The sequence below is a fragment of the Meles meles genome, chromosome 6 (genome assembly GCF_922984935.1).
Source record: "Meles meles chromosome 6, mMelMel3.1 paternal haplotype, whole genome shotgun sequence".
Taxonomy (NCBI): domain Eukaryota; kingdom Metazoa; phylum Chordata; class Mammalia; order Carnivora; family Mustelidae; genus Meles; species Meles meles.
In genome coordinates, this window is record NC_060071.1 from 51,462,694 (window position 1) to 51,484,315 (window position 21,622).

The 21,622-nt window shown below is 37.8% G+C and overlaps 1 protein-coding gene across 5 annotated transcripts in view; it reads left to right on the top strand.

Moving 5' to 3' along the window:
• Positions 1–21,622, top strand: part of MAP2K5 (mitogen-activated protein kinase kinase 5) — a 257,796-nt gene that overhangs the window by 71,334 nt on the left and 164,840 nt on the right. For all 5 annotated transcript variants that reach the window (XR_006818657.1, XM_046008023.1, XM_046008025.1 and 2 more), the window contains exons 9-11: positions 12,673–12,712; positions 19,596–19,664; positions 19,766–19,847. Coding sequence is in view for 4 of the 5 variants with exons in the window: in XM_046008023.1 (XP_045863979.1) it covers positions 12,673–12,712; positions 19,596–19,664; positions 19,766–19,847 (191 nt within the window). In the remaining variant the exon portion in view is untranslated. The remainder of the gene's footprint in view (positions 1–12,672; positions 12,713–19,595; positions 19,665–19,765; positions 19,848–21,622) is intronic.

The window sequence follows — 21,622 nt, forward strand, 5'->3', positions numbered from 1 at the left end:
AGAACTCAATTTTATCATTTAGAGAAGCCATTACTAGGGCTGAAGCGAGTGAGTAACAGCAAATCCATTTGTAACTTTCATTTATTTAAAACAGCTCACTTTCTTTCTCGCCTTTTACCTGTCCTCTAAGAGATCCAGGGAACAACACAGATAAACATCATCTTTCTTGCTTACCTAAAATAAGACTTTCCCTTTTTGATTACTGGTTACTTCTTTTTTTTTTTTTTTTTTAAAGATTTTATTTATTTATTTGACAGAGAGAGATCACAAGTAGCAGAGAAGCAGGCAGAGAGAGAAGCAGGCTCCCTGCTGAGCAGAGAGCCCGATGTGGGACTCGATCCCAGGACCCTGAGATCATGACCTGAGCCAAAGGCAGCGGCTTAACCCACTGAGCCACTCAGGCGCCCTACTGGTTACTTCTTAAGCCAGATCCTAAGTATTGCTTTCACCATTTTAGTGACCGGATTGTTTTCTTAGGTTTCTTGTCCATTTAGAGAATTTTCCAAGGATTGATAGCACTCTATAAATAATTCACAGGGTAATTGTGTTCCTCTTTTCACTAACCTTCTCTGAAGTACGTTATGTGAGAAGTAGAATGCATCTCAATGGCATTTATTCCACGTGGTGTGGGAAAGAAGTGCCTCTCTCCTTCCCAGGACTGTGGCAGTGCAGTTCTTGTTTTGCCTTTGTGATTAAAAGTTATCATGCATGCAGTCACTCTTGGGATCCTTGTTCCAAGAGGAAGAAAAGGAGAGATTCCCTACTCGTTCTAATGACCATTTTGCTAGCAAATTGGCATTTGTAACATATATTACCAGTTTTACCAAACTTTGAAGTATTTAACATCAGATCTTAGGTCAGCCCCTCCATTCTTTTTTTTTTTTTTTTTTTAATTCAATCATTTGACACAGAGAGAAAGGAGAGAGAGAGAGAGCACAAGCAGGGAGAGCAGTAGGCAGAGGAAGAGGCAGGCTCCCCACTGAGCAAGGAGCCTGATGTGGGACTCTATCCCAGAACCCTGGGATCGTGACCCAAGCCAAAGGCAGACGCTTAACCAACTGAGCTGCCCAGGCGCCCAACCCCTCCATTCTTAACTTATATCCTACCTCACAGTTGGTAGAGAAGCACAGATGCTCCCTATTACAATTTTTTTTCTGCTCATGATTTAAAATAATTTGATTAGAGAGTGTATAGAAATTAATATGCAGAATAGTGCCATAGAAATTAGATGCCTATTTTAATTGTATGAGATTATACAAGCTTTATCAGAAAATATATGATCAGCTCTAGGTTATTTATTTTGTGAACAGGAGTCAGCTGGGACGATTCATATTTTTATGATTCTCCTAGAACTTGAAATTCTAAGCATAAATAATTTCAGCAAACATTGTAAAATACAGATGCAGTTGATCTTTTTTATGCATGACATAAATTTGTGTGGGGGTCCAGATGTTGGAGTGTGAACACAGGTTGTTTCTCCCTTATGTCCTATGTGAATATAGGACTTTTTAGCATTTTGTTTTGAGATTTTTCTTTATACCCTTTTAGTATATGTGCTGCCGAAGCGAGCACTCTTTATACCCTTTTAAAAGATTCTTCTAGAAATTCACTTTATTCCCTGGACCGATGTATTTTTTAACACATTCTCATTAGGGTTTAGATTTAAGGTGAGTCCAGCCTTCTAGCCATATATATATTGTACTAGACCCATCTTTAAAATTTCAGAGAGCACATAATAGCATTAATTGCATTTGTCACCAAGTATAGCTTTGAAATCAGTCCTGTGGCTTTTTGAATACCTCCTCTGGGCAAGGTACTGCACTTGGCAGTGGGGGTAACACCACCATTCAGGGCCCCAGGGACACCATCCTCTAGGTTCTGTTGCTGGTTTACTGTCTGTACTGTTTCATCTCCTTTACTGCTTTTATCTCATCTTTCTTCTGAATTTGGAGCGCCTCACGTTCAGTCCTCGGACCTCATTTCTACTTAATTTAATTCCTGAGAGAGTTTTTATAGTTCTGTGGCTTTACATATTATCTATATGTTGATGAAACCCAAAAGTGTATCTCCTACTCAGTCCTCTCTCCTGAACTTCGAACTCCTATCTAAGTACCAGTGAATGTCTTTTAGGGCTCTCAGAATTACCCAAAATTAAACTCTTGTTTTCCTCGGAAAGCTGCTACTTCCACAGTTTTTCCAGACTTGATCAATGGAAACTCTATTCCATAAGTTGCTTACGACAGAAACTTTGCAGTCATTCTTGATTCTTCTTTTCCTTCCAGACCATCCACCAAATTTACACACAAATCCTGTTGACGCTCATGGAGCTAAAAAGTACAGGATTATATGGTGTAAGGCTGAGTAGGTAAAGTTCCTCTATTTCTGTGAATAAATACTTTGATTCAATCAGCTTGACATTTTAAGTTTATTTTGCTCATCCCCATATTTTATAAATTCTCTCTTGCCAGAGGCTTTTGTATCATTTCTCCCTTTCCACATCCACAATTACTACCTGGGTTTATTTCATCACTTCTTGCACAGACCTGTAACAGCTTCCTCTCTGGTTTCTCCTCCTTTTTTGTGGTAACCTGCAGCCAGAATAAGGATTTTAAAATTAAGGTCTAATCCTATCATTCTTCAATCCAAAACCCTTCAGTGGCTTTGTATTGGCCAGTAAATTGGGTTCAGCAAAATTTCAACAACAGTAATAAAAGCTGAAAGACTCAGTTTTCCTGAGAGAAAATATTTGTCTCAGTTAAACTATCACTCAAGAGTGAGGGCAAAATAAATACATCTTCAGAAATGAATATTAAAGAGTGTGTGTGTGTGTGTGTGTGTGTAGGCAGAGAGAGAGAGAGAAAGATAAAAAGAGGGGAAAGACGGTTAGTTTATTACTGAAAACTTTAGGTAGAAGGAAATTGAATCCAACTGAATCCAGAAAGGAATAAAATGAAAGAAGGAATGATGACTGTTTAGATAAACCTGATTATATACAACAATAGTCATGATTAATTCAGGGACATCAAAATGAAGTCAAAAGACTGGGCAAAATAATAAAAGATGAGAAAGGCTGATTGGAATTAAAAAATTCTAAGTTTTTTTTTTAGAAATGTTTTTTTTTTTAAAGATATCTTTTATTCATCTGAGAGAGGAAACAAGCAAGAGCATGAGCAGAAGGGAGGGTCAGAGGGAGAGGGAGAAGCAGACTCCCTGCTGAGCAGGGAGCCTGACATGGGGCTCAATCCCAGGGTTGGGATCAGGACTTGAGCCAAAGGCAGATCCTTAACTGACTGACCAGGCACCCCATTCTAAGATTTTTATATCATTTCAGAAAAGGATAAAGATAACAATTAACTTAATATTTTGTTAAATCTGGTATGATTATTAAAAATTGTATGGGTAACAAAAGCAAAGAATGAATGTATTACTTCAAAAGAAGTAGAAGGAATAAAAGGGTTCCAGGAGAGAGAGAGGTGTAAAGTGGATGAATCAGTGGTAGGAATAGATGCAAATATATCAGTAGTTATAATTAATATAGGCAAAAATAAATATCTAATTATAATAAATATATTGCCAAATAATAGATTGGTTAGATTGAACTTTTAGAAATATAGTTATGTGCTATTTTAGACTATTTTAGCATACATTCCTGAAATATAAAGACAGAGAAAGATTGAAGGGAGAAGGATGGGACAAAGACACCAGTAAATACTTATCAAAGGAAAGCTGTGGTTATATTAATATAAGAGAAAAAAAGATTTTGGGGCGCCTGGGTGGCTCAGTGGGTTAAAGCCTCTGCCTTCGGCTCAGGTCATGATCCCAGGGTCCTGGGATTGAGCCCCACATCGGGCTCTCTGCTCCGCAGGGGGCCTGCTTCCTCCTCTCTCTCTGCCTGCTTTTCTGCCTAGTTGTGATTTCTCTCTGTCAAATAAATAAAATATAAAAAAAAAAAAGAGAGAAAAAAAGATTTTAAGATAAAGTATTATTGGGGGGCACCTGGGTGGCTCAGTGGGTTAAGCATCCCCTGATCTCAGCTCAGGTCTTGATCTCAGGGTCTTGAGTTCGGGCCCTGCACTGGACTCCATGCTGGGTGTGGAGCCTACTTAAAAAAAAAAAAAGTATTATTAGGGATAGAAGGGACTACTATACGTTAATAGAAGAAAAAGACCATAATTACATAATAGCTCTAAACTTATATGTAACTAATGACCTTAAGATACATAAAGTGAAAAATTGTGAAAATTAAAAGGAAAATTTGATAAATTCAGTTATAATGGGACAATGTCTCTTGGTAATAAATAGATTAGTCTGACCCAAATTAGTAAGTATACAGAAGATTTGAACACCACAATCAACAAACATGCTGGTTACATGGTCAGACATAGAATTCTTTGTCAGTTAGATGAGAATATATGTTATTTTCAGATACAGAAAATTTAATTTTTTAAAAACCATAAGGCACAAAGCAAGTCTCAGTAGTTTGAAACATACAGATCTCTTTCTTGACTATAGTGGTTAGTTTAGAAATTATTAATAAGGGCACTTGTCTGGCTCAGTAGAGCATGTGACTCTTGATGTCAGGGTCATGAGTTTAAGCCCCATGTTGAGTGTAGAGCTTACTTTAAAAAATAAATAAAATTTTATAAAAAGTTAAAAAAAGAAATCATTAATAAGTTAACCCTCATACATTTGGAAATTAAAATGCACCCATCTGAATAACTTATGGGTCGTATAATATATTATCATGGAATAAAAACATTTAGAGCTGAACAAAACCATACATGAATACTCATGTGATTCAAAGTCATTACCTAAAGCATAGTTTTTTTGTATAACATTAGAGAAGAGTAACTGGATATTAATAGGCTTAGCATCTAACTCAAGAAAATAAATTTTTTTTGATGGAAGGAAGGAAAGGAGTACAAAAGAAAATAAATCAAAATTCAAGAAACAACTCAAGAAAGCCAACAGTTGGTTGCTTGGAAAAATTGACCAAGTATAACAGAAAGAAGATACAAATAACAAACTTTGGGTGAAAAAAGGAGACATAATTCTAGATAGCAGAGATTTTTTAAAATAAGAGGATACAGTTAATAACTTTATGACAAAATTGAAAACAAAGTGGAAATTTCCTAGAAAAACCTAAAACTGCCTAAAGAAGAATAAAAAACAAAAATAGACCTATACCAATTAGAAATGTATCCATTCAGTCAACAAATATTTATAAAATGTGCCCAGCACAGTTTTAGGCACTGGAGATACAGTAGTGAATAAAAAACAAAAGTGCCTGTTTTCATGGAGCTTGCTTTCTAGTGGTAGCAGACAGATAATAAATTAATAAACTGTGTTAAGTATTGATAAATTCTATGAAGAGTAAAGAAAGAGAGAATGAGCTGTTTTATGTAGGATATTCAAAGAAGTAACTGTGGACCTGCAGGAAGTAAGAGAGCAAACCAAGTGGATATTGAAGGAAGAGTTTTCCAGGCCTGAGGAGTAGATCCAAAGGGCCTGAGGCAGGTGGATATTTGGAGGAGCAGAGTGAGTACTGTGGATAAGGGAGATTGGCAGAACCAGAGACCAGTGAGTAACCATGGGCCAGATCTTGGTATCCTTCTAAAGACTCTGGATTCAGCAGTTGGAAATCTACCCACGAAATAGGGATAAAGATAATAATTTCTACTTATATGTCAAATGATACCTCAAAGTTGGGGAAAAATGATTTCTACTCATAAGATTATGGTATCAATTAATTAAATGCATGTAGAATTTCTTTGTAAAGCGCCATCCAAGTGATGTTCTTTCCCCCAGAGGTAGTATTCATTTTGTGAGTATTTATTAAGTATGGAGCACCTACCATGCCAGGACTTGTACAAAGTTTAAAGAATACAAAGATGATTAAGACATGGTAGTAAATGTAACTAATTTTCTGTAGTGTGCTAAGTGTTATAACAGAGATACTAAAGTCTAAAGACTAGGAGAGGCCTCAGATTTTTATTTTATAATTTGAGGGTGTACACTGAAAAAAGGTATGTAGATTTTTAAAAAAATATTTTATTTATTTATTTGACAGAGATCACAAGTAGGCAGAGAGAGAGGAGAAAGCAGGCTCCCTGTGGAGCAGAGATTCCTATGTGGGGCTTGATCCCAAGACCCTGGGATCATGACCTGAGCTGAAGGCAGAGGCTTGTAACCCACTGAGCCACCAAGGTGCCCCGGTATATAGATTTTTTTAAAGGTAGTTTATATTAATAATAATTAACAACAGCTTTCCTGTTAAGCCAAGGAGAATGAAAATTAGGCTTCTCATTTAGCAACAGTGATGGTCAGGTGGTTTCTGCTGAGATGAACACCAGATGTGGCACTTGCGACACCTGTCTGCAGTATAAATAAATTTTGGCAAGAGCTAACCATGGTGAGACCCCGAATCTTGGTATAGCTATAGCCTTTCAGATGACTGATTCTTTGTCTTCAACAAGTTGGTTCATCATGAAATAATAGAACTTGAATTTCTTAACTGAAAATTACACAGCGCAGCCTTCTGCCAGTCTTCATTATGAAAGCTTTATTAGCCTTCATTTGTAGAGCACACATAGTCTGACTCTTAAAAGCTTAGAGAGAACTCTTTCAGTCGGTTTTAGCAGGTTTTACTTGTAAACCACCTAGCTACCCTGAAAACTTCCTTGGATCCTGACATTACTGCATCTTTACTGTGCACCAGGCCCTGTGCTCAGTGCTCTACCTACATCATCTCATTGAATCCTCACAACTCTATCACGTAAGGACTGATACCCCCTTTCCAGACTTGAGATATGATGAGGTTTTCTTTTTTTTTTAATTAAAGATTTTACTTATTTATTTGACACAGAGAGAGAGATCACAAGTAGGCAGAGAGGCAGGCAGAGAGAGAGAGGAGGAAGCAGGCTCCCCACTGAGCAGAGAGCCTGATGTGGGGCTCGATCCCAGGACCCTGAGATGATGACCTGAGCTGAAGGCAGAGGCTCAACCCACTGAGTCGCCCAGGCGCCCCTGATGAGGTTTTCTAATAGTTCAGGTTCACGTTAGGAAGTGGTAGAGCTGGATGCAAAAGGATGAAAGAATGAAACTGGACCAGTTCTCTTTCATCATACACAAAAGTAAACTCAAAATGGATTAAGGACCTAAAATCCTTAAAGAGAGCACAGGCAGTAATTTCTCTGACATTGGCCATAGTGACATTTTCCCAGCTGTGTCTCCTGTGGCAACAGAAACAAAAACAAAAATAAACTTTATTGGAACTACATCAAAATTAAAAGCTTCTGCACAGCAAAGGAAACAATCAATAAAACTAAAAGGCAATCTACAGAATGGGAGAAGATTTTTGCAAATGACAGATTCAATAAAGGGTTAGTATCCAAAATATATATAAAGAACTTATACAACTGAAAACCCAAAACCCAAATAATCAGTTTTAAAATGGACAAAAGACATTTAAAATGGACAGAAGACAGAGACAACATCCAGGTGGCCAAGAGGCACATGAAAAGATGCTCAACATCACTCACTGTCAGGAAAATCCAAATCAAAACCACAATGAGGGGGTGCCTGGGTGGCTCAGTGGGTTAAAGCCTCTGCCTTCGGCTCAGGTCATGATCCCAGGATCCTGGGATCATGCCTCCCATCAGGCTCCCTGCTCAGCAGGTAGTCTGCTTCTCCCCACCTCTGCCCGCCTCTCTGCCTGCTTGTGATCTCTGTCTGTCAAATAAACAAATAAAATCTTAAAAAACACCACCACCACCACCACCACAATGAGGTATTGCCTCATACCTGTCGGAGTGGCTAAAATCAATACAAGAAAAAGAAGTTTGGGCAAGAATATAGACAAAAAGGAGCCCTCTTGCACTATTTTTTTTTTTAAGATTTTATTTATTTATTTGACAGAGAGAGATCACAAGTAGGCAGAGAGGTAGGCAGAGAGAGTGAGAAGGAAGCAGGCTCCCTGCCAAGCAGAGAGCCCGATGCGGGACTTGATCCCAGGATCCCGAGATCATGACCTGAGCCGAAGGCAGCGGCTTAAACCACTGAGCCACCCAGGCGCCCCCCTCTTGCACTATTGATGGGAATGCAAACAGCTGCAGCCACAGTGGGAGACAGTAGAGATGTTCCTCGAAAAGTTAAAAACAGAACTACCCTACAATTTAGAAATCACACTACTGGGTATCTACCCAAGGAATACAAAAATAGTAATCCAAAAGGATACCCACACCTGATGTTTATAACGCCATTATTCCCAATAGCCAAGATATGGAACAGGCCAAGTGTCCATTGATTGATGAATGGAGAAAGATGTGGTATATATACACAATGGAATATTACTCAGCCATAAAGAAGAATGAAATCTTGTCATTTGCAACAACATGGATGGAGGCAAAGAGTATAATGCTAAGAAAATAAGAGAAAGATAAATACCTTATGATTTCACTCATGTGTTGAATTTAAGAAACAAAAGAAATGAGCAAAGCACGGGGTAGGGGAAAGAGAAGCAAACCAAGAAACAGACCCTTAACTGTAGAGAACAAACTAGCTCTTACTAGAGCGGAGGTAAGGGGGTGGGTTAAATAGATGATGGCGATTAAGTAGTACACTCATCATGAGCACCAGGTGTTGTTTGGAAATGTTGAATCACTGTATTGTATGCCTGAACGAATATTTTTTTTTTTTTTTTTTTTTTTTTTGCCTGAACGAATATTATGTTAACTAACTGGAATTGAAATAAAAACTTAAAAAAAAAAAGAAGTGGCGGCAGAGCTGCGATCAGAACCTGAGCAAATGACTTAGAACCTACACCCTGTGCTCTTTTGCCTCCCATGATAGATTAGCAATACTTGCAGAATGTTTCTTTGCCTAGAAAGACTCAGATGTGATGGCCCTAAGCCTGATGGAAATAGTTAGCATCTTTGTAAGTTTTTTTTTTTTTTAAAGATTTTATTTATTTATTTGATAGAGATCACAAGTAGGTAGAGAGGCAGTTAGAGAAGTGGGGGGAAGCAGACTGCCAAGCAGAGAGCCCGATGTGGGGCTCAATCCCAGGACCCTGGGGTCATGACCTGAGCCAAAGGCAGAGGCTTTAACCCATTGAGCCACCCAGGCGCCCCTTTCTTTGTAAATTTTGAATTAAGTATTTTCCTGACCTGCACTTAAGAAAACTTAAACATCACCATATATTTCCTTAAGGTCCTAAAATATATGTATTGTGCCACAGTTCCACTCTTGGCCTTGTCATTGACTGTAAGTTTGGACAAATTCTTAAAGCCTGGGTTTTGAGTGTTTACAGTGTAAAAAGTAGGGATTAGATGAGAATTCTCTATATGACTTATGAGCACAATAAATTATCTGATGCTGTACAAAAAAATTAAAGGTCGATACTAACTTTTTGTTCACTCATCTAAAACCTTTTGTTCCAAATGAAAAAATAATTTAAGAAAATATGTATAGTAAATGTTCCCCTCTTTTACTCATTTTCTTGGTATTTTAAATACTCGAAAAATTTATACCAGGCTATCGGTTCATGACATCCTAAAGTGTATATGTTGTGTGCTCAATTTTAAGGGCTGGGACTATTCCCAGAAGGTCTGTGCTGCTCACAAAGAAAGCAGAACACTCAAGGACTCAGCACTAAAAATATCACATAAAAATGCTTCCTTCATGCACTTACTGGAACAGGTAATTACTGTGGCAACAATAAACTAATTTGAAGTGTTAGCTGTTAATTAAGACAATGCAGAGGTGTATGGTTGTCCTTTGGTGTAACCAGAGCCTCCATTCAAACTTCATTAATCACTTCATAGTTAATGTGTTGGGGAAGGTCAAGACAATTGAGATGCAATACCCATTGAAAGTAAACAAATTCTTTTCTCCAGGTAGAATGCCATTTGCAAAGTTAAGGGACACATTGGACTCATGCCAGGCCTTGCCTTTGTCATCCACTTCTCCTCCATGATTAAATGTTACACGGGTACTGTCATTGCAGTGTAAACCAAACCTCAGAGCGTCTTTATTGCTCGAAATCGAACCCAAACTTCCACGGATGAATTGGCGTGCGTCATAATTAAATCATCAAGCCTCTCCCTTTTAATTCACTTGGAAATAGGAGACCTTTCTTTTGGAAAAGACGTCAGCTTTCTTGACAAGCTTATTAAGTTGCCAAACTATCCAATATAGTATACACATTAGACTATCTTCTGGTCATCTCCTTATCACTGCTGTTGATCTCAAATGTCCAGGTGTTGCTTGTTGTCCAAAGTAACACCATTATTCTTTTTGCAAATTTTGAAACCCTGTGTATGCATTCAACAATATGTTTTATTTTCGTATTTCAGTCCTGGGTTAGAAATTCTAATATACAGCATTTTTAAAAGTTGAAATTGGAAGAATTTATGGTGTACGGGGGGAAAATAATATAGAATTAAATCTTACATATTAACTATATTTGCATAGAATAAGGTTATCAACTTCCTTCAGATCACATTTCAGTGTAGCTTAGTCCAACAACTTCTCTGTCAGGCAGTGAGAAAAATAGTGTTAGTCATTATATACCAGTATATTATATAAGTTCAGATGCATCATGAGTCAAATCATGACCTGAAATGTAGTGTCACATTATAAAAGTCTGGTATTAACATACATACACACAACATACAATTAAATAGTAACTTGTTCTGAAGCCAGTATAATATGGGGATTCCATTTATAAAATGTATACCACTTTATGTAAAGTATAAAAATTTTTTAAATAAGTTTTATAATTCTCTTAGTATTTAATATGCTAGGGAGGTTGATATTTAGAGAAAATCTTTAGACATCTTATAGATTTAAAAAACTTCAGTAAAGTGAACAGTCACCACTTAGTTTTTATAATCTTGCCTTTCTTTAAATGTGATATTCTTGAATTAATTTATAATTAATTGTTAAAAGCTGTTTACCTTACATAGTTGGCTTGACCTTTGTATACCCAAATAGGAAAAGCAGAACACATTTCTTTTAACACTAATATATATAGTATTTATATACATGTATACATATATATATATATTTCTAGTCTTATCTAAATTTATAACATTTTACATGTGAAAAGTTACAAATACTTGCAGGCCTTTAATAACTAAACCATTTCTATAAGTTGGTCACTTAAAAAACACTTCTCAGTGATTGTGAAATCTCTGTAAATTTGCTAAAAAATCATTAAGTTACGTACTTCATTGAATCTTACATATGTAATTGCACCTCAGTAAAGCTGTTAAAAAATTTGTCAGAGCAACCAGATTTCTTCCAAAACAACAGGGAGTGATGTTTTCTTTTTGATAATAGGAGAATATATGTTTTATTTTTATTTTAAGAAATGGGCAGTTTTTCCTACCAAATCATTGCCAAGTCATCATTGGGAGCCTGATAAATGTATCTCGCAACTCAACAGGTAAAAGGGAATTCCCAAGAAGCTAACTTCCATTCCCACCCCCACATCTTCCCCACGCAATCACATCTTAACACAGCTGGGTGAGAGGAAGAACACTCTGTTTTTGGCTGATGTGCAAGTCTGTACTTTTATAGACTTCCAGTAACAGTGCTTGCTGATTTTGTGTGGTTTGTCTAGACATTTTTATGTAAGACAGATTGTCCCTGAATAATGGTCAGAATGTACGGTCCTTGTAGAAGTTGTGTGGAAGGCCACGTGTCGTTTAAACACAAAGGGTCTTAATGAGAAGTAATGGTATCTTATTTCTGCAAACCTTACTCCCTTACTCTTTTTCATAAATGAATGTATTTCTGTTCCTTGATAAACTGTAGTTATTTCCCTGTATCCGATCATTTGAGCTTGTTTCTTTTCTAAAGCTTTTTTAATTTTGAGAGATGCCAGCTTTAGGAAAAGATGAACCACATACTTGAGCCTGATAAGTCTGTGATCTCTTATGAATTTATATCTTAAGCCATAGCTAATTCTGAGTGTTCTGAGCTTATTTTGATGAAATGTAGGGATATAGTGTATCTGTTCCTGTAATTGAAGGAAACAAAAGGAAAACCTCCCACTTTATATGGCTCTATACAGTGCTTAGCAGAAGACTTCAGAAGATCCCCCCCCACACACACACATACACAGTGCTGGTCAGTTGTAAGGGTCTGGAGTCAGAAGAGGTCTGGGTTTGAGGTCTAGTTCTGCCACTTACTAATTTCGTGCTGTTGGGAAAACTGCTTAGCTTTTCTGGACCCCAGGGCTCTCCATCTATAAAAGGAAGTTAATAAGGGGCATCTGGGTGGCTCAGTGGGTTAAAGCCTCTGCCTTCAGCTCGGGTGGGCTCTCTGCTCAGTAGAGAGCCTGCTTCCCTTCCACTCTCTCTCTGCCTGCCTTTCTGCCTACTTGTGATCTCTGTCTGTCAAATAAATAAATAAAATCTTAAAAAAAAAAAAAAGGATAATAATACCAGCATTACCTCAGAGGGTTATTTTAAGGTAATGTATGATGAGTCACTGTGTAAACTATGGAGCTCAATAGAAATATGAACTGCTAATGTTATTAGTGTTCTTTGAAAGTATCATATATCCCATCGTTACAGATATGTTCAGATTCACATTGATGTCCTTAACCATTCTGCAGGTTGTTCAGTATCCCAAGTGATTTTGTTATTTTTTTCCTTCCCATAGAGCATATCATGTCCCGAGTGGGAAAATATTAGCTGTAAAGGTAAGTGCTGAATAAATTTTATGAAATTCATGAAGTTCTTTTTTTTAAAGATTTTATTTTATTTATCTGAGAGAGAGAATAAGAAAGGGGGGGAGGGAGAAGGGGTAGAGGAAGAAACAGACTCCCTGCTGAACCGGGAGCCTGACACAGGACTCAGTCCCAGGACCCTGAGATCATGACCTGAGCTAAAGGCAGATGCTTAACGACTGAGCCACCCAGGAACCCCAAAATTCATGAAGTTCTCGATGCTCACTACTTTCTTTTCCCCTGTTAGCTTGAGTCACAGGTATCGTGAAAGTGGAGATGGAATGGTTTAAGTGTTTTATGGTAGGTTTTGGAAGCTATGGTTCTGTTGTGATATTCAGCTCCCTCCTCTCTCAGAGGGTGCCTTCACCCCTAAAGCACTGCTTTCCCATCTATTGAGTTATTTGTTCCTTTAGATATTATAAGTCTTAGATTGTTGCTGTTAAAATATTTAAAGACAGTCAACTTTAGTTTATTCACACCAAGAGAAGGGAGCACGCCTATAAATCATCTACAGAACTTAACTATTTTGCCTTGCAGGTGCATTATAATTTCTCATAATTTCATACATTTTGAATTATATCTAAGCAGGCTAATATTAAAATTCATGTGCATGATTATTTAGTTGGGTATGGCAAGGTGCTAACAGCTGTTTCTGGAAAGGATTAAAAGCAATTTTAAAGGAAGGCACATTTTAAAAAGAGCTGTTAAAGTAGAGACTTTGAATAAATGAAAACAGTAGGTGTTTACAAATATGCTGTCTACTAGACCTGACCTTAAACTGAGCTTTAGAGAGAGGACTATATCTCACTTCATATCCCTAGATTCTATAAAATTTATAAAACATACTAGATGCTTAAACTGAGTTGAGGGAATGATTTAAGAGTAGTTATGACTATTGCGTTTAAACTTTATCTGAGTTGACTGAATCAATGATTAAAGAGTAGATACAATTAGGCATGCCTAGGTGGCTCAGTCGGTTAAGCATCTGACTCTTTGTTTTGGCTTGTGTCGTGATCTCAAGGTCTTGAGATCAACCCCGGCATCGTTTTCCCAGTCCACATGGAGTCTGCTTGAGATTCTCTCTCCCTGTGCCCCTCCTACTCGTGCTCTTTCTCTTTTTCTCTCTAAAGTGAATGAATAAATCTTAAAGAATACAAATAAACTTCTTACTTAGCCCTGAGCTCCTTGGCAGCCAAGGCAAAAACCATGTAACTTATTTAACAGTCCTACTCTGGAGAGTAGAGAGAAAGAAATGTGCCATTTCTTCAAAACAGGCGTTTTTTTGTTTTTTGTTTTTTTAATTAAATCTTAGCAGAAATTTATTTCAAATAAAAAGACACAACAGGCTGTAAGTAAAAGGCTGTATCAGTCTCTTTTTCTCTCTTAGTCTTTTTTTCTCTCTTGCCCCAAGTTCATGCTCTCAAACTGTGCACCATATTGCTGCTCACTATCCTTAGATCTGCCTTCCCGGAGCATAGTTCTGGTCCCATCTCCTCCCCTCTCAAGAGTCCTCCAGGGCTCTACATTACTCCCAAATAAACTGAAAACTCTGTGGGCTGCAACTCAGGATCTTCCACAGTATGTCATCAGCCTGCTTTTTATAGCATTATCTCATGTGTCTGAATGCTGTGCTGCTTTTAAGTTGAACTCATTGCTTTATCCGAACCCAGGTACTTTCACACTTCAACACTTTGATTCACGTCTTTTTCTCTAATTAGAATGCTTTCACCCATGTCTCTACCTATCAAAATTCTTAACACCCTTCAAGGGTCAGCTCCAAAGCCCACTCCTCTATTGAACTCACATAGATAATCCTGTCACATATGGTCTGTCTATCACTCACTTACTTTTTCCTTTGAACCTCTCTAGAATTCTCCGTATGTGTTTCTTATGGATGTTATCACATACTGCCTTGTATTTTGCTATTAATATACGTGTGCATTCTCTCCTTACATTGAAATCTCTTTGTAAGTAGAGAACATATCTTATTTATCTTCTTGTCTTATTCATGGAATCATGCAGAACCTTGCACTTGGCCCTACATAGAGGATTGCATGTAAAAACTAGATGTTCAACACATAATTTGTTGAATGACTGAATAAATAAATTTCTTTCATTTGTTCTTCATTCATTCATCTTTTGAAGCAGCGTCTTGAAAGCAGGTTCAGCTCACATACAAAATAAACCACAGTGTTCTTTGTATGGACCATTGCTCTCACCCAGAGTTGCTCTTAGTGTGTGTCTGTGTGTGTGTGTGTGTGTATGGGTGAAATGAAAGGTTAAGAGTTAGAAGTGCATTTGATCTTTTCCTGACCCCCTCCTGACTTTTGTGTGACTTCAAGCATGTCACTTGAACCTCTCCGTGACCTCAGCTGTGCAATGGGGCTGCCTCATGTCACAGAGGGATTGCGAAGAGCAGCAAATCACAGTCCTTGTCTAAACAGAATCACCTGCAGGGCTCTGACGCCCGCATAGAATGATGAGGGAAATTTAATTTCCCAAGCCAAGTGGTCAGTTGGACCAACATTTTGAATGTCTGTGGGAGCAATTAGATGAGAGTCCTTGAAAATCCATTCCTTTTCTCTTCCTACTCAACATATCTCTATTTTTTGTATTTCTAAATATTCTTTTTTTAGACTAACAAAAGAATATTGTCATGTTTCCCCTTTCCTACTTCAAAGGTGGGAAAACATCATTTCCAATATTTTTTCTTTTTTTCTGATATTTTAAAAAGACTAGAAATACCTTGGGTTTTTATTTTATACGAGTGAATTTAGAAAAATTTCTACCTTCAAGAGAACATTTTGTGGAAAATGCTAACCAAAGATAACTGTTTGATAATGACTAACTCATGAAATGTGTTTCTAACTCGCTTTATTGGGGGGCGGGGGTGGAGGTAAGCGAGACAGTTGCAAACAGGTAGAGCAGAAAACAAATAAAAATACCGTTAGCCATCTTGGCAAACAGAGCCTTTTTATTTCATTAATGTATTCTATAAAATCTTTCAAAGTACAGCCTAATAGATTTCCCATTTTTTTTTATTTTCTAATTGGGAAAAAGTCACCTAAGAGGAAATTTCTTAGCTTGTATATAGCATGTGCTGATTATCATTCTTTGACTGCTTTGGGTTTCTGCTGCTTTTAAAACTAGCATTTAAATGGACCATTTGATTAATCATTTGTATACTGACTGTAATCCTCCCAAATTTCCTTTCTGAGTTGTACATACTGTAAAAGACAATTATGTCGCCACAGATTAAATAAGCGAATTAAAACAGAATAGAGGCTTAATTTGACCTGTGATTTTGCTCTCCTTCCCTTTAGTGGAGCGTGTGCCACTCCAGCAAATAAATGAAGTCATCCATGACAGCTTGTGATGAATTGCCGTATTTATACTGTATATTTTAATAGCCTCACACTAATTTAAATTGAGCACAGAGTAAATTATAATTCAGTCACTTGACTGCTTATATTTAACTTGACAACTCATCCTTATTTGTCCTGGAGGTGTAGCAGAGAGCAGCAGAAACGCGCCCAGGTACTTTAGCTTCTCACTTAACCCTTTCTCCCTGAAATCCTTCATGTGCAGGTCCTCTCCAGTTTGAAAAAGGGAGCTCTTCCTTAGGAGGAAAAAAATCACAATAATAATGAAGACTCGAGGAATCCATACTTTCCTTGTACTTTAAAAAAAGATTGGAATTTGCCAGGCTTTTTTCCATTGCTTTCAAATAAGGAATTGGACTTATTTTTAGTAGTTAAAAGCTCTCTCCCAGGAATGCCCAAGGGAAGGAGAATTAACCTTCTACCTACAAGTCTCCCAGAAAATGAAAGAGCATTTCTGTAGAGTTATTTTAAGGTGAATTTTACGTTCCCTCTTAAGTTCCAGAAAGTACTTTATTCACTTTTGCACCATTATGGGATCTCCACTATTCTCAACCATAAGAGATACCAAGGATGATCCAGACACACTGGAATGCAGTGGGTTGGCCCCACAAAGACAGTATTACTTGCTACGTTTTAGGTCAGTGTGGCACTTTTATTTATTTTGCTGTTTTTGCCTTCAGTGTTAAATTCAGTGGTAGAAATCAAGCAGCCTCCTTCTTGTCTAGAAACAGCTTCTTATTTAGAGGACTGTGGTTGTAAGGAGCACTGTAATTAAATCCCACATCACTTCATGGGCACTGCTATAAGTAAGACCTTGCGTGGGGTGCTGGGTGTAGGGGTAAGGGGACCAGGGAAAGATGCCCGAGACTCAGTCCTTGCCTTTGTGGGGCTTACAATTGCTTTACTCTCCAGGCTTGTGGTTTTAGTAGATAGGCATGAATGCCACAGCTGAATGTGAGAAGGCACAATATCAAAGGCCAGAGCTAGAGATAAATTCTGGTAGAGGGCTTTGGGGCTGGCTTCATGGAGGTGGTAGCAGTATTCAGGCTGGGTCCAAAAGATGAGAAAGGTTTTTATGATTAGTAACTGTGGGGTGGAGTGAGGGGAACATCAAGTGGGGGGAACATCAGAAGCAAAGACTGAAAGTGGGGAAAGCACAGGACCTGTGTGTGGGCCACTGGTACAAAGCACCCAGTTTCTGCGTGGGTGGTATGGGGTGAGCATGGCTGCCTTTCATATCATCTGGCTTCACGTGACACTTGGGTTTGTGGTGGGGAGAGTGGGAAAAGGAGTTGGAATAACTAGATTGTGGAAGAATTCTTTGAATGTCATGCTAGAGTTTTAATGTTACGCTAGGCTGTGGGCACCTAATTAAGGTGCTTGATCCAAGGTATGATAGGTTTACAGCCGGTACTGTGGGGTTAATGGCAAGGTGTTGGCTCACCATGTGGAATCCCATCATTTCTGGAAGGGGGGCCTGGAGATGCAGTATGTCTCATTAGTCGTACAGAGTACTGAATAAAGGGCATTTTCGAAACCTTAGATAAATGGTTCTCAACCTTACTGTGGGTTAGAAATCAGGTGGAGAGTTTTTTTACAAATATTAAGATGTGGGCCCAACCCAAGATTGATTCCATTCTTCTGGGGGTAAGGCCTATAAACCAGGATTTGTTTAAAGTACCTTCATGTATTGATATAAATACCTTTATATAAAAGTAATTATAACATGAAGCCAGGGTTGAGAATGATGGCTCTGAGGTAAATAATAAGTTCATTCCTTTTAGTAGTTTTTTGGGGGTAAACGAGTCCCTGTACTTGACATGGTGGTGTGAATAGTTTTGATATTTTATGGGATGGAGTTGAAATAACACTAGACGAATTTATTTTGTCGCTGAGTTTTATATAGGGACAAAAATGTAAGTGAATATTGTTGGCAAATGACTATTGATCGGGAGCAATGTTTAAATGCTTCTCAGCAGTTTTGTATTACACTTACAATCTAGTTTAGTGAGAGCTTTTATAAATAACCCTAAAGCAAAAACTCTTGATAGGAACCGGCCATGCCTCCCCCCCCCCCCAATTTCCCCTCCCCCAAGTGGATGTCGGTACCATAAAATGTGTGTTTTAGAATTATCCTTTTCTTTCCTTGCTCTGTCAGCAGTTTTCAATTCATAATTTATGGGTTTTTTTTTTTTTCCCCCAGTGTGAGTGCATATATTCTGAGGTTGTAATACAAAATGTGGTTCAGTGTTGGATGGTGTATAACAGCACTATCATGGTAATCATGAATGTTAAGTTTTTTCCTAGAAATGTCGAGAGCCAGAAACTCCGCCACAAATCTTAAAAATTATCTTTCACCTATTTTATTCTCAGCACTGTCTTTTTTAAGTAAAAACAGTTTCCCTTGAATTGGCTTCACTGAACTGTTGAGTAAAATTTAAACAGTTGATGGTCTCCTTTCGTAAGAAACAAGTGTTTGAAATTACTTTATTCTAAGTAAGCTTGTAAATTGTTTTACATTTCCATGTTACCAATCTTCCGCAGTGGTTGATACTTCAAGGAAAAACCGTAAACCACCAGGACATTCTAAGAGGCATCTGGGAATCAGGGAGGGACCTTGACATTGCCAGGCTGTGTGGCTTCTCAGCACCTTGGTTTCCTCCTTTAAAACAAGAGAATTAGGGGCACCTGGGTGGCTCAGTGGGTTAAGCCTCTGCCTTCGGCTCAGGTCATGATCCCAGCGTCCTGGGATCGAACCCCACATCGGGCTTTCTGCTCAGCGGGGAGCCTTCTTCCCCCCCCCCCCCTCTCTGTCTGTTGCTCTGCCTGCTAGTGGTCTCTCTCTGTCAAATGAATAAATAAAATATTAAAAAAAAAAACAACAAAAACAGAATTAGGTGAAATAATTTCTGTGGCTTCTTCAAGCTCCAGCATTTTATTACAGTATTAGCAAAGGAACATGACTTTGAAAGATATAAAAATGTGACATGTTTTTAAAACTCCTTATTTCCTCATAGTAAAAAAAAAAAACCTACTTTAAATGTTATTTTTACTCCTGATCCTCTCCGCTTATCACCTAGTGTCTGAATTACAAGACAATTTTTTTTTTTTTAATGGTTTCAGGGTCATTCCTTTCTTCCTTTTCTGGAAATAACCAATGTGGCCAAAATAGGGTGTATAAATTAAGGGTGTTATAACTTAACTGACTTTTAAAGCCATTAATACTGACCTTTGAGACCTGGCTTTTTCCTTGGTCCCATCAATCACTTCTGTACCACCTCCCCCAATACAAAGGGTTAGGCAGATGTGAGTACAGTTTGTATTCCTGGGGGTTATAGTAGTGGAGAGGAAAAAAAGGAGCAATGAAGAGAGAAAAAAACATATTTTTTCCTTTTTATATTTCATAGTGAGTATAGCTATACTTAATTTAAAGGTGAATATATGTGTAAATGTTGATTCCTTTGTGTATTTAGGTCATACTACTAGATATTACACTGGAACTTCAGAAGCAAATTATGTCTGAGTTGGAAATTCTTTATAAGGTAATCTTTTCTTGGGCATTTTCTCTCATAAAGCATCTTACAGTATTGGCTTGCAGGTTTGTTTGTTTTTTTTAACATCTTTTGTCTTATTTTTGTTGCAGTGTGATTCATCATATATCATAGGGTTTTATGGTGCATTTTTCGTAGAAAACAGGATTTCAATATGTACAGAATTCATGGATGGTGAGTTTTCCCTATTATAATACTTTAAAAATGATTTGGGAGGTAGCATACTTTAAAACCTGGTTCTGATATAGATGTCAAATAGAATAAAAAATAATTAAAATATACTAATAATTATCTCCTTTATACTCTAAAACATCTCAGTGTTAGAGGTTCCTGGTGTTAAATATTTACAACTGAGCTATAATTTCAAGAATGTAATTTCATTTACTTTTATTGAAAATTTAAATAGAACAGATTAAATGCTGGTCTAAATGGTGGTTTGATATTTGATTCTTCCCTACAATCTGTCTTTACTTGCAAAACAGATGTTCTGTTCTTTTAATGTTTCAATAGCCAAAACAGATTTTCTTTTAAAGAAATCTATTAACCCAATGTCCTGTGTCTTTTAGAAAGAAATCGGTTCTTAATTGCAAGATAAGAAATTGTTTTTCAACACAGCTGTTTAGCCAAGATGTGTTTAGTTTTCTTTGGACTCTAGCCCTTTCCTTTCATCTGTATTTTTAATTCGTTTCTATGTTGGTAACTCTTTCTTGATCTGAATATTTTGGCAAAATGCAGATTCCTTGGTACCCTATTCCTGAAATGATGTCGTCATTGTTATTTACCCATTTTAAATCAAAGCAGTCTTTAGATTTTACATATTCAGTTTTTCAGTGTCTAGCACATTAAAACTCAACTTTCAGGGCGCCTGGGTGGCTCAGTGGGTTAAAGCCTTAGCTCAGGTCATGATCCCAGGGTCCTGGGATCAAGCCCCACATTGGGCTCTCTGCTCAGCAGGGAGCCTACTTCCTCCTCACTCTCTGCCTGCCTCTCTGCCTACTTGTGATCTCTGTCTGTCAAATAAATGAATAAAATCTTTAAAAAAAAATAAAATCTTTAAAAAAAAACTCGACTTTTTTTTTTTAAGATTTTATTCATTTACTTGACAGACAGAGATCACAAGTAGACAGAGAGGCAGGCAGAGAGAGAGGAAGGGAAGCAGGTTCCAGGCTGAGCAGAGAGCCCGACTCAGGGCTCGATCCCAGGACCCTGAGATCATTACCTGAGCTGAAAGCAGAGGCCTTAACCCACTGAGCCACCCAGGCGCCCCTCGACTCTTTTATTATATTCAGTTCATTGGGGGATTCTCAGTCTATCACTAAAGCAACTAGTTCATGCATTGCAAGACTTAACAAGCCAACATTGGTACCTTGCTACTATAATAAGGTATATCATGTGTCCTAAATTCAGTTTCATTAAAATACGTATTTATTGAGATGGCATATTTTTAAAAAAGATTTTATTTATTTATTTGACAGACAGAGATCACAAGTAGGCAGAGAGGCAGGCAGAGAGAGAGGGGGAAGCAGGCTCCCTGCCAAGCAGAGAGCCCAACGCAGGGCTCAATCCCAGGACCCTGGGACCATGACCCGAGCCAAAGGCAGAGGCTTTAACACACTGAGTCACCATGCGCCCCATTTAATCACCATACAACTCACCATTTTGACATATACAGTTCAGTGGTTTTGAGTATATTCACAAGGTTGTGCCACCTCACTATCACTAATTCCAAAACATTTTGATCACCCCAGAAACAAACTCCTTAGCTGTTAGCAGCCACTCACTCTTCCTTCTTTCCTCTAGTCTGTGGCAACAACTAATCTACTCTCCATCTCCAGATTTCCTTATTTTGGACTTCTTATGTAAATGGAACCATGCAGCAGGTGGCCTTTGTGCCTGCCGCCTTATACTTAGGTTTATCCATGTTGTAGCATGTATCAGTATTTTTTCCG